The following is a 13244-nucleotide window of genomic DNA, read 5'->3' on the forward strand; positions in this document are numbered from 1 at the left end:
AATTTCAGCTAGATCGAGGTTTCGATATTAGTTCGATCACTTCTATGTTTTGATATGAATGGTACAAAAATATGTTATACAATTCCAGCAGATTTCATTATGTTTTGCAGTCATATGGAGTTTAAGATAAAAGTGTTAATTAATTAAAGTTTTTTTGTTTTTTTCTGTGCTAATGCTTTTGTTTGTGCTCATTCAACCTCTTCTTTCTCTTCTATTTCCATGTTTCATTATCTTAACCTACGACCAGGTGTTGCAATTTTCACAAAAATTTCTTCGAAGGGATTGCAAACATGGCGGAATACTGAGACTGAGAGTTTTTAAAGATCTTATGGCTATTCGAAGCCGTTTTCGGACTCTCCTTGGTCTAGAGGTGAGTCTTATATTACATTGCATTACAGTAGAAGTAATTTTTACTTTTTAGTTATATTAACATATGAAAGCAATTATAAGAACTAAGCATTTCGGCAAGCACGAACGGAACCTGAATTTTGTCAAAAATTTGAAAGTTTGATCGCTATAATCATGTATTTTATGCTACTCATTTAGCATGCAAGGAAAGACGAAGAAAATGAAGTTGTTGAAGAAAGCAATGCTGCAACTGCAGTGTTTAAGGTGCTGATCAACTTTATATTGCTTCAATGGTCAAAGATGCTCACGTCGAGTCAGGCGTTGGAGTACAGGCTGAGAAAGAAAATTTATTTGTTTTTAACTTTTCTCTCGGTTCTTTCTTTCTTAATATTTGTTTTAACAATTATAGGCATGATGTGTTAGTTATCTTGCCAGTTATTGTCACATATTCTTTTTCATAGACACATTAAGTCAAATGTATTAAATAACTTGTCATTTTCAAATTCCATTCATATACACACATCCAAATATGTGCTTATACTATTACTTTAATGCTACAATTCCTCCACTAAACATTATATGTGTGGATAGCATTTGTATATGCATGTATATTCAAAATGTTAGTTTTTAAGAAAAGAATCATTATGTGGATTTCTTCACATTTACTATTGGAATTGTCTTAATAATCATCAGTTAAAAAGATTTGTTGCATAGAGTTCATTTTGTTTATATATCTATAATTCAAATGACTATGTGTGATGTTTAATGTTTTAGGAAGGAGAAAGAGAATTTGAAAATGATCCTTTAAGTAATGAAGAGGTTAATGATTGATTTTGTTTGACTATGTTTGTGATTTTATTTTGACATATATTTTGTTCTTTTTGTTTAAAATATTCAAGTACCTGATGTAAAAGTACTTACTAAATTATAAAATGTGAAATATGAGTTTTTATTTCATAAGAATAGACTGAATAGTGCACTATCACTTATTGATATTGTATAATACAAGCAATAATTTCAAAATAAGATAATTTCAATTTAATTTTTAGATTATTTCCAGCATCGAGGAAGTTTATTTCAGTGAAGTTGATTCATTTGATGCAAGTGATTACGAGCTTCAGGTATTTTTTCTGTGGTTTTATACATTTTGTGATGAAAATTTGTGCACTAGATGTACTCAGTGTGCGAATTAGTTCAGAAAAAACAATGTGCAATTTTTTTGACAAAAGTGTTTCTTTAGAGACATAATCAAATCGATATTACGTTAATTATTATATTGCGCTAATTGCTAAATTAATATTTTTAAATGTGAAAAAATTCATATGATTTATGACAGTGTTTTTCGTTAAAACAGCTGATTTTTGCACACCGTTTGAAAAAGTGATGTGCAATTGTTTTCATTTTAGCTAAAGCGATGTGCAAATTGCACATTGCACACCATTAATTCGCACACTGGATGTACTTTTACAACAAAAGTAAATATGTATGTTTTATTAAGACATGAATAATTGTTTGAATAATGTAGTTTCTAAAAATAACAGAAATAATTATTCAACTTATAGAAACTCCCTGAAGTTTTAAATATCAATGAACTTGATACATACAGGAATGTGCTACGAAGACAAGCTCAGGCGGTGAGTTCTATCACAGTTCTATCACATAAAAAATTTATTGTACATAATTCATAGGTTTAATTTTTTGCTTTTATTCAGTTTTAACTTGTGTTATGTATGAGACTTAAGTTTATGTTAGATGTTTTGTAACAAAACTTTAATCACAGTTTTTTAATTCAATTTAAGGTTTCTAAAAGTTTGTATATGAAAGTACTTGAGAATCAAACAGCCTACATGCAAGTGTGTATACTTTCTGAGAAATTTTCAGATGAAAAACATGTATTCTCAAAATTAACCATCCTAAACTTTGCTTTTAGGAGCTACAACGTGTTATTGATATTCAAGCCACTCTAGAGTTTGCTAAAAAAATATGTGATAGTAGTCGAAGGTATAGTTTGTGTGTGTTGTTTTGGGAGTTACTTCTAACTACATATTCTTATTCTCTTCGTCAAAACTATATTTCTTTTGTAGTCATCTTGAGCATTCACGATCAGAAACATCATTAGGTGGTCTGACTGTTCTTGCTAAAAATAGAAAAAAACAACATTTAGTGAATTTGTTAGATTCTCTTGGAACAATTAAAACTCTTGTAAGTTGCAATGTTATCAAACCATAGTCTTTCAGTAACTTTTGCTTTAGTTGAGGTGTTTTACGATAATCTATATATTGTAAGAGGATTGCCAATAATATTTTATTTATTCTTGCAGCAACAGACAGATGTTCGACTGAAAGAAATGCTTCAGGTAATACTATTTGAAAACTTTGAAAAAGGATGTAGTTAATGTTTAATATGTGATTATGAATGAAAGAAAGTATGTACTACGATGTGTAACCTTGTGTATCAAGTTACACACATAAAAAAGTATATGAGACAATATTACTTTTATGATGTTGATGAAGTGCTAGCTGTAGCAAAATGGCAAGTTATTGTTGAGACTAAGATCATTGATGCCTATAATTTGTACACCATAAACCTGCTGTCGTTGTTTTATCGAGCAATGTTGTACTACAATATCACCAATCTTTATTGACAAGTTTATTGCAAATTTGGTAAAACAAGATCACTGCACTCTCATATAAACCATATTTTACCATCGCTCCCTTTTATATGTAGGAGGAAAATTATCCTGGGGCAATTAATTTATGTTTGGAATGTGAAAAGGCAGCGCGAGATTTTAAACATTACAAGTGTATAAGGTACATACATGTATGTTTACATGCCTTTTGAATAATCTTTATGGTGGGAATTGTGAACATATTTTTATGCTTCAAGATGATTGTTAAGCTCATCGTTGTTTGAATTTTAACGTTAATCAATTTTCGTCATCTCTTTAGCGAACTTAGTGCAAATCTTCAAGACATTCTTGTTCAAATAGAGGTATAGTTATTTCCATGTGTAAAAGCTTTCGGTGAAGTTTGCGAACTAATTTGAAAGGTGTTCTCTTTTTTCCTTACGCACCATTAATGTTTTAAACGTTGATTGTAAAACAGAAGATAAAGGAAACGATAATGTTTTCACGAACGTTCTCGAAAATATTTATTTAAATATGTTTTCAACAATCTATGAAAAATATTGAAATTATCAAACTTCATCTGCTATCAGTTGAAAATTTACGATTGATACCAATAACAATAAAACTTGAACTTACGTTCATATTCAATTTGCTTTTTGAAAAATATAACTTCAAGAAAAAATAATTCTTAAAAATAACTAATATGAATGCAGGATCATTTTTTCCTAGAGTGAATTAGACACTGCTTTAGCCAAAACATGCAGTAATTTTGATCCATTGCATTACGAAAAGTTACAGACAGCGTATAGATATCTCGGGAAAGTACAAGTGAGGAACAAAATATCTTTTAAATGAATTATATTCATAAACATTTGTAGTCATGTGAAATTTTTATCTTATTTTTTGAGGTTTCCATAGACCAACTTCATCTTCATTTTATGAATGCCATTAATAGTGAAGCGTTTCTTGTTTTGCTTAAACACGTCGAGGTAATTCCTTAGAACTACGTCACTTCCGTGTCTGCAATAACGTCACTATGTTTTTGTAAATGTTTCCAGGAAAATCGTCCACAAGATTTAAATGAAGGTGGAATTCAAACAATTCCTTTTCAGGAACTTTGCCAGGTGGATGAATGAATCTACAGTAATTATAATTTTCGTGTTTTTGTTTTCAAGATTTAATGTAATTATCTTATCTTTTTTCGCTCTTAGAAAGTTGGTGTTGAAGATTTTACACCGTGTTTAGTTGATTTATGTAAAGTAAGTAAATGTTTTACCGTTATGTTTCCTTCAATTTAATATTAGCTAGTTTAGTATTACACGCTCCTGTAGAATATCTCAAACTTTTTATTTTGCTTCTTTGTTTTAATGAGTGTATTATGAAGACTTGAGGCATGATATTTTTAATGTCGTAATCTTTAATCATCACAGACGCTATGGAAAGTGATGTTAAATTATCATGAAGTTGTAAAATGGCATAAACAAAATGAATATTTGATGGAAGGTCATGGTAGCGATGAAACAGACGGGCAAATTTCTTACAACAAGAAATATGTCACACAGAAGTTAAATCATGGTTTGCATAGGATTTGGAAGGTGTGTAGCTATACTATGGTATAAAACTGTTACTATTTAATATTTATTAGAAACCATGCGGTACTTATAGGTATGTGGACTGTGCATGGTAATATTGGAAAAGTATTTCCTGTTGTATAAAATTTGAATTTTTTTTTAAAATCAAAATTTTTCCTTATGATATTTCAGGAAGTTCAAGAAAGAGTGAAATGCTACCTTCTGGGAACGGATTTATCATATTTTAAATACGACGATTTTATTCATGTTTTAGATTTAGTGAATAGGTAAGATTGGATTTTAATGAATAGTAATGGTTAATCATGGATAGTTTATACTTATCTTTTTTGCGATCTTTTGCAGATTAATTTCAATTGGAGAAGAATTCTGTGGTAGTAAATCGGAAGAGCTGCACGAGTCAATTCGAACACAAACTGTGAATTATTTTAAGAATTATCACAGGTTTGTTCTTTCATTGTCTTTGTATATTGTATTGTCCGACAAGCAGTTTTATAGATTGTTTCCTTTATGTTTTTTGTTTTAACTTAGTAAGCAAAAGCAAAACGTTTTCCTTGGAGTTGTCAAGGTTTTTTATGTGTGGGGGGACTATTCTAAAAGGAAGGGGTGAAATCTACCTTACCCTCCCCCCCCCCAACAAAAAAGTTGTCCCTGTCCCAAACCAGAGTAAATAGTTAAATGATGTTTTACATTGTTTAGATCGCGTCTCGAGGAACTGCGTATGTTTTTAGAGAATGAAGTTTGGGAGTTATGTCCTGTAAAAGCTAATTTCTCTTTAGTAATTCTACAGGTTGGAATTTTATAAATCAACAACAAATTAAAATTTCTAAAATTTTGAACGTTAAGATGAAATGATCTCACTATTTTAAATGACTAAAATTTTTTCCTGCGAGATTTTCCACAAGACCTGTGCCAAACGCCAACGCAAAACTTGTTTAAAATATTTCTTCTATTTAATTCATGAGTATTGTTCTTCTCTTTTGACGAAATATACAGTTTGTTGTTCTATGTTTAAAATGTACATAGTTGCGAAAACAATGTAACTGATCAGTTGTTGTTTTTTTGAGAAAAATAATTTTACTGTTGTGAAATGTTTTGGCAACAAAAATTTGTAACTGCTTTTTATTAGGAATTCAGATTTCTAAAGAAGATATACAATTCAGGGAAAGGTCACAGAAGGACAGATTCTGGAAACATTAAATCAGAAATGAGTGAGTTTTATCGTCCAAATAGTCATTATTTCAGTCTTAAGTTTTTCTTTATCTGTGTTACCATTGATATGTACATTACAGGTTACTTCAATCGTTATACTTCCGGTTTAACTCCTTTGATGAGCAGAAGACTGAGGACGAAAGTGAAGATTTACTGAGCAATACAGTAAGAAAATTGTTGATTACTGTCAACTGATAAATCATCTGATAATTATAACAACAACTTTTAGGGTGGTGATGTTAATGATAATCACAATGAAGATGAAGACGACGATTATGACGATGACGATGACGATGATGATATTCCAGGTATAATTGAGTTCTGTTCGCGGAATACGTCGATTGTGTTGATGGTAACGTTTTCTGAGGCTTCATTTTGCATGAAATACTGATCATCAATCATTTGTATCGTTTTATAACCAGAGGAACTGAAGTTGGATTATGTTGACGAAAAAACTGGTGAACATTCACCAAGGTAATTTTTTTTAGTTTAATGTGTAAGCATATCAACTTTGCGAATGTTGTTTAGTTTAATGTGTAAACATATCAACTTTGTAAATATCGTTTAACGTGAAACATTTGATCAAGGTTTTTTTCTATTTATAATATCGTCATTTTAGCTAATAATCTAATAATTTATTTTATAAAGGTCTAGTTCGCATACAAAACTTGGTAAAAAATTGAGCAGAAATCATGGACCAGTTGTCACCAACACTACTTTGAATGTATTAAGATTATTTGGTAAGAATACATAAATTTAATATACTCATTGTAATCATTAAATTTTACTGTTCGAATAAAAATTTGCCCAATTTACATTTTTTATAATCTAATGCGGTTAGAAGTTACAGTTGATAGTTTACGCGCTTATTTTTTTATTGTTTTTTACATCTGGAAAATTCAAGGTTATACATATTTCATTGTAGGCAAATACATGCAAATGATGAATGTATTAAAACCGATCGCATTTGATGTTGTAATTTGTGTCTCGCAACTTTTTGATTATTATCTGTTCGCTGTAAGTAATGTTTTTATTTATTTGATGGAGGAAAGAGAACGGTTGTTGATATACGTATTTTGCTGACATCATTATTTGTATTTTTCTTTTAGGTTCAAAGATTTTTCTGTCCCTTTATTATGGTGAGTTGTGTTTACTGAGGTTTCTGCAGGTAACTTTTGTTTCGTTTTTGAAATTCATTTGTTGCCGTAAGATATTCGCAACGTGAAATATTTCTAAAGATTTAATGTGGCTTCGAAGTGTTTGTGGATGTTATAAAATTGAAATTTTTTTACATGGAAAACGGTACAGTTTTCGTATGAAATAATTTAGGACGAATCAAAATCATATGATCTCAGCACCAAGCTTTCAACTTCTCTGAAAAGAATCAAGGAAAATCTAATTGTTGATGTAAGTACAAAGAATTTGAAATTTCTTTAATTGATGACATTCATTTTATCAGTAGGAGCTTTATTTTGGATGTAAAATTAGGAAAATTCTATTTTTGAAGGGTTATAGTTCATCTGAATATTCTGATGTCTCGTCTGTAGATGACATGAAGGTACTTAGCATGTGTACTTTGGGTATTAGTGTTCATGAAGGTACATTAGCATGTGTACTTTGAGTATTAATGTTCATGAAGATACCTAAATGTTCATCATATTGTAGCAGAGCAGTGCGAAGTGATTCAATTGATTTGTATGAACTCCTGTTGTTGATTGAATGGACTGCGCATGTTTTTAGTCATATATGTTTTCTGACTAGAGTTTGCTTCAACAGATGCAATTAAACTCGTTATTTCATTTACCGTTATTGGCCTGGTGTTCCCTCACTATGTGTTAAAGCAAAGTAGGCAATTTACAACCTTTTGTTAAAACTGTTTTTGTTTGCCATAAAGTCAATGGAAGTTCAGGTAGTGGTACATGTTAAACGGGAGTTAATGGAGAAATGAAATAATGTATGAAACATTTTATGGTTGATTCAAATTACGAGTCAAAAGGCAATGTTTTCTTTAAACTTTTCACAGATCAAGGATTAATCATCACTTCCACCAAAAACATAATGAATTTTTTTAAATTTGCACTCGTTTATTTAATGTGCAAAGATGAAGTACTTTCTTATCATCTTACGTAGATTGTCTTTCCATAGGTACCAGCTCCTTGCCTTTCTCCGTTAACTCAATTGAACAACGCGGAGGGTTTGTTTGGTCTTTCCGAAAGAATTGTTGCAACCGAATCATTGTAAGTGTTTTGTTGTTACGTAAATTCACAGTCACTGGCAAAGAAAACTTATTTCTGCGTTTTTCCTTTCGTTTATTTTTAGGGTATTTTTAGCCAAGCAATTCGAATCACTTCAACCTCATTTGGAATCTCTTATTCCGACGACCAAAAGAGCATTTCTGTCACAATTTTATTCACAGGTGGGCAATTTTAACGAAAATTCTTTAAGAAATTTTGAGGGAAGTTGATTTTAATGTTTCATTATGATGTTAATCTTTTTGATTAACACCAGCAGAGTATTCAATAACATTTATTCTTCAATTCAGACCGTTTGTACTGCTCATGAATTAAGGAAACCTATTTATCAAGCCGTTGCAAGTCGAGTCGTAGATTTTAACATGGTACTCCTTGTAACTTTTATTTTTCTCGTTTCTCTGGCATTTCATTCACAGTTATTATTTTTTCTTGAAACGGAAATTCTATTAATACTAACTTTTCAACCAAAGATTATGCTTCTCTACAAAGAAACGATTTACTCTTACCTAGATCGTCCATTTAATGTCAAGTGTAAAATGGGACATCAAAGAAATTATGTCTGAACACAATAGTTATGTAGATATGTTATTAAAAGTGAGTGTATTATATTTCGTGTGAGAAAACAACATACAATACCATGTGATGCGTTTGCGCATGCTCATAAATATTCGTTTCTCATAGGAATTGCAATTATTCAGTGCAAGAGTGTCTCAAATTGGCAGGTACAGTTATTATGATTAACATATTTTGGAAACTTTAACTGTCTTACGTTTTTATGTTTACAACATGTTAAACTTTTCATTTGAAAAAATAATTGTAAATATAGGTCGGTTCCAGTCCCAAACGAAGTGCTCATGGTTTTATGGGATCACTGCTCTAGACGTGTCAACAGATCGTTCGTTGATGGGTAAATTATTAAACACATTTATACATAAAATATAAACACCTTCCCAAGATTAGCTTACATCTCTCAGCACAAGTAACAAATTTACTTAAAATGTGCAAGTCTACGTGTGTATTTGCTATTTTGCCCAGGAGAAATCTCTTGAATTTCGATTTAGGTTTTCATGCGCAAAGAAATGTACGAACGAGGGAAGAGCCCTAATGCAACTTGACTACCGACAATTCCTTGTTAAATTGGAGAAGTTAACCACACTGAGGTGCGTTTTGTCGTAGATTCGAGCTTTTTTTTCTGTGTATAAATTTCCTTGTAAATGACTTTTAAACATACATTTTTCTCTAGCCTCATTTCAAAAATACGTACTAACAATTGAAAATAATAAAAATTAAAATAAATAAATATGTTGTATGAACTTGGCGAATACCTAGAGTTTGGCGAATACCTAGAAAATGAATTCATTTTATGTAATGTTTTTAGACCTATCCCCGAGAAAGATTTTGTTGAGGCTTACATCAAGGCGTATTATTTGACTGCACCAGATATGGAAAGATGGATCAGAGAACATAAGGTTTATCAATAATAAAAATATTTTTACGGTCATTTGGCATCGTTACATTGAGTTCTTCACTAGTTTTAGTCTTATTTTTATTGTGTTAAAAATCCTCTTATTCATTGTACTAATATGGTTTTCAAACCTACAGGAGTATTCTACAAAGCAACTGACGAGTTTAGTGAACTGTGGTACAGGATCACATTTCAGTAAAAAAGAAAAACAGCGTTTGCTAAATGTGATTGAAGAAACAGAGAAACAGCGTTGAATCATCTCACTGTACGTACTTTGTGCATGGGACATTGAATTGTGTTTTATGCTGGTTGATCTTCCAACCTTCAAACAACATTTTCGAGATGCAGTAAACTGCTTTCTCACCAGACACAGCGCTAAACAATTATTATCAATCCTTGAAATGAATCACGAAACGAATATTTTTTTATACATGAATGTATTAATGCACTCCTAACTTTAAATGTACCATTTACAATTTACGAATTGAACTACAACTTTGTAAATGATTTTTAAAACATACATTTTTCGTGAATCAAGCCTCATTTTATAAAAACGTGCCAACAATTGAAAACAGTAAAAAATAAAACAAATAAATATCTTGTATGAAATGACAAGAGTTTGACAAATAGAAAATTTTATCATAAATTTACCATAAAATTTACTGTTCTATTCCTGGCCTCGATAATCATGTTTGCCAAATCTAAAACAACCTCATCAAAACGACCATTTTTTATTGCGTCGTACATTGTCTCTAAACTTATGTCCAATGTTTCGTCCCCATCATTAAACACAACACCAAGTTTTTTTTTCACGAAAAGATAAAGAAGTCCAGTACCTGTATTGAAATATAAACATGGAAAAGATGAAATTTATATATTGCCATGCGTAAAACTGTAGGAAAATGTTGTATCCTTACACAAATGAACTAAATAAATAACAAATCATAGTTACAATATGAAATTGCAAAAACAACCTACCTTGTCCCATTTGGCGCGATATTTTATTAATGAATGCTCCAGATTTCAGACCATTTCTCAACACCTCCATTTCTTTATCAAGTGCAATATGAAATCCATTTTTTAACTCAGCAACATTACTTCCTGGTAGCAGTTTCATCACTTGATCAATTGCTTTGGAAGAGCAACTAAAGAACAAAAACCACGGAACCACTTGGAACAGTACTTTCTTCTCCACGCAGACGCTACTCTTCGGCATTAACTCGGACACGATCGACTCAACTTTCTTCTTTAACCAACGAAGCTCCACAGCCTGGACAAGCGCACGCAGTATATTGATCAGTTGCATTTGAAAAATTTCCAATGCATCTTCAGACATGCGTGCCGAAATAAGAGCGAGTGAGTTGATGGATTGGTTTCTGATCTCTGCAATAAGAACGTGATTTGAAACAGGAGCGTTGAGGAAATCCAACTCTGACGTGTACGCTGCCATAGCAACCTCGGTACCTTTAAAACCCATGTCAATGTTTGGATCACCACCACATAAATTAGGAGAAAGACAATTGTTTATATTACTGTCAACAATTTCCGACATCAGGGCAAACAGTAATTTTCCACAAAGCTGCAAACATTGTCGAAATTGATCCATTGCTACTGTGATTGAGTTGCTTTGAAAATTACCACAATGTAAAATTTCACCTTTATTACAATTAATTATTGGATTATCATTAGCACTATTCAACTCGATATCTATTCGTCTAATTGACTCTATCGCGGTTTCCAACACAGGTGCAAGCCATTGAGGTGATGTTCGCATACCGTAACGATCTTGACGCAGTTCACCTTCACGAAATCCGCGTTCAATTTCTGGCTGGGAAATTGCCATGTTTGTATTCTGAAGAAATTTTAAAATATTAGAAGCGACTTCTTGTTGGCCGATATGAGGCAAACATTTTTCATGTATAACAGGTTGAAATGATTCCAAACGACCTCCCAATGCTTCAACACACATAGCAACAACAGCTTGAGTGAGTAATATAGCAACATTACCCCGGTATAGAACTTCAGCAGCTAGAGCAGCTGCAAATGAAGAAGCATTCATAACACCAAGAGCATCTTTACCAGTAAATATAACTGGCTCAAGTCCAGCTGCTTTAAGAGCTTCTGAGGCAGTGGTTTTGACACCTTTAGCAAACACTTTGCAACTTTCCCTACCTTCAAGACATGCAGCAATATACGATAAAGGCATAAGATCACCACTGGCACTTATCGAGCCACGTTTAGGAATACAAGGCACAATATCTTGGTTGAGTAATGCAAGAAGAAGGTTAACAACTTTTTCATGAACTCCAGAAAATCCAAAAGCAATACTATTGACTCTTATTAACATTGTTGCTTTCACAAGAGATGAGGGTAACTGCTGACCAAACCCTGCCTTTAAATGATTAACTAAAGTAGAATTAACAGCCATATCATTCTTGTAGCGTACCTGAGCACTTCCTCCAAAACCAGTGTTAATACCATATATACAAGCACCTTGGGATATTTTCTCATAAAGATATTTGTGGCTATTTTTTATTGCTTCTTTAGCATCGTCAGTCAGAGATGCTGACTGAAATTTACCAGTAAACATACTGTGAATATTACTAATAGTCAATTTGTTACCATTCAATGTTATAGTCTCACATTCATCATTATAGTCGTTAATTAACTTCATAACATGGTTTGTATGTGAACATTCCTTTACAGCAGCAATACTTAGACCACGAAATAATATTGCACTTCTAAAAAATAATCATAAAAACAATTTATCAGTATTTCATATTATACTTCATGTTAGTACCCTTACTTGTGTACTAATCCTGTTTTTTATGGTTAAATTTGGCAATTCATTGGGAAAAAATCAAATGATAGTACATGTTTAATTGGTTTTTTATATTTCACTAACACATTAAAGACATTTCATGAATCAAGATGTACGCCAAAATATCTTGAATGAAGGCGCTAATAAAATTAGAATATGGATACTAAGTTAGTTGTTTGTGTTGGAGAAACAATCCTAGATGGAGAACATATAGAAAACATGTTATGCATTTAAAAACTTTTCAAATGTCTGATAATTGTTGCTGAATACAGTGTTTAAAACAAGAAGGTACAGTAAATTTTCAAACTAAAGAAGATACAGCCAATTTCAAAAAGTTTGCTTACTATAACGATTATAATAAAATGCCCTTCATTACATAACACTTTCTCTTCAAAGAGTCATTTGTCATTTTTGCGTTTGATAAAATAGCTCCAGCGATTAAGCAAAAGATAAGCTTTTCAATGTTTATATTTCCACAACATATGCGTTACCTTGATGCAAGCTTTGTTGCGTGGATCATCCAAAACATTGATTTTTTTTTGTGAAGGATTACTCAACCACTAATGCAATATTTAACTTTTTCTACCAATGTTCACACCGAATAGTGATGATATATTGCTGCCACTAAATTTCCTTTTAACAATTCATACAACTGTTGTATTTAGGAAATTCTATTTGTCACTATGCAGCTTTGTAGTTTGTAACAAAAAATACAAAATTACAACATTGAATGTTAATTATATAGCTGCAATAACTATCATTGGTGTTCAATCGTTGGAACTACTTTCGGGAGATGGAAAGAAGCCGAGACCGTCTTCTGAGACAGTAGCAGCCAGCACGTGTTTGTGGTGTCAGTTGTCAGCTGTCACATCAAAGTTTGTGTTTGTGCTACAATCAAAATCTCAAACTGTTTTATTCGATTGAATCAATG

At 31.7% G+C, this 13244-nt stretch overlaps 2 protein-coding genes across 2 annotated transcripts; one reads left to right on the plus strand and one right to left on the minus strand.

Annotated features, from left to right (window-relative positions):
• Positions 1-124: 124 nt before the first annotated feature.
• LOC124436804 (syndetin-like) lies at positions 125-10025 on the plus strand. The gene is made up of 37 exons (XM_046986778.1): positions 125-370; positions 547-612; positions 1123-1167; positions 1398-1469; positions 1911-1982; positions 2148-2201; positions 2279-2349; positions 2433-2550; positions 2669-2704; positions 3076-3158; positions 3297-3339; positions 3704-3802; positions 3883-3963; positions 4033-4098; positions 4186-4233; positions 4405-4569; positions 4738-4832; positions 4909-5007; positions 5263-5353; positions 5693-5778; positions 5856-5940; positions 6005-6083; positions 6198-6249; positions 6424-6515; positions 6701-6792; positions 6885-6914; positions 7105-7182; positions 7283-7333; positions 7921-8012; positions 8095-8191; positions 8318-8392; positions 8538-8621; positions 8709-8749; positions 8854-8934; positions 9089-9187; positions 9406-9496; positions 9630-10025. Exons 1-37 carry the CDS (start codon positions 173-175, stop codon positions 9744-9746), a joined length of 3024 nt encoding a protein of 1007 aa, XP_046842734.1. The 5' UTR covers positions 125-172; the 3' UTR covers positions 9747-10025.
• A 15-nt stretch (positions 10026-10040) lies between these two features.
• On the minus strand, positions 10041-13183 carry LOC124436761 (phenylalanine ammonia-lyase 2-like). The gene is made up of 3 exons (XM_046986727.1): positions 12805-13183; positions 10471-12233; positions 10041-10328 (listed from the first exon to the last, which is right to left on the minus strand). The coding sequence occupies exons 1-3, from the start codon at positions 12840-12842 to the stop codon at positions 10132-10134; spliced, it is 1998 nt and encodes a 665-aa protein (XP_046842683.1). The 5' UTR covers positions 12843-13183; the 3' UTR covers positions 10041-10131.
• Positions 13184-13244: the final 61 nt, after the last annotated feature.

Source organism: Xenia sp. Carnegie-2017, unplaced genomic scaffold (assembly GCF_021976095.1).
Source record: "Xenia sp. Carnegie-2017 unplaced genomic scaffold, XeniaSp_v1 HiC_scaffold_1, whole genome shotgun sequence".
Taxonomy (NCBI): domain Eukaryota; kingdom Metazoa; phylum Cnidaria; class Anthozoa; order Malacalcyonacea; family Xeniidae; genus Xenia; species Xenia sp. Carnegie-2017.

What these genes read in the sequence shown, in the direction of transcription:
- LOC124436804 (XM_046986778.1), top strand. Translation starts at nt 173, where the DNA reads ATGCTTTTGTTTGTGCTCATTCAACCTCTTCTTTCTCTTCTATTTCCA. An exon ending in ATATGTGATAGTAGTCGAAG is followed by an intron (nt 2,350 to 2,432) that starts GTATAGTTTGTG and finishes TTTCTTTTGTAG; the next exon opens with TCATCTTGAGCATTCACGAT. An exon ending in AAGATTTACTGAGCAATACA is followed by an intron (nt 5,941 to 6,004) that starts GTAAGAAAATTG and finishes AACAACTTTTAG; the next exon opens with GGTGGTGATGTTAATGATAA.
- LOC124436761 (XM_046986727.1), bottom strand. Translation starts at nt 12,842, where the DNA reads ATGTTTTGGATGATCCACGCAACAAAGCTTGCATCAAG. An exon ending in GCAACAAAGCTTGCATCAAG is followed by an intron (nt 12,234 to 12,804) that starts GTAACGCATATG and finishes ATTATTTTTTAG; the next exon opens with AAGTGCAATATTATTTCGTG. An exon ending in ATCGCGCCAAATGGGACAAG is followed by an intron (nt 10,329 to 10,470) that starts GTAGGTTGTTTT and finishes ATTTCAATACAG; the next exon opens with GTACTGGACTTCTTTATCTT.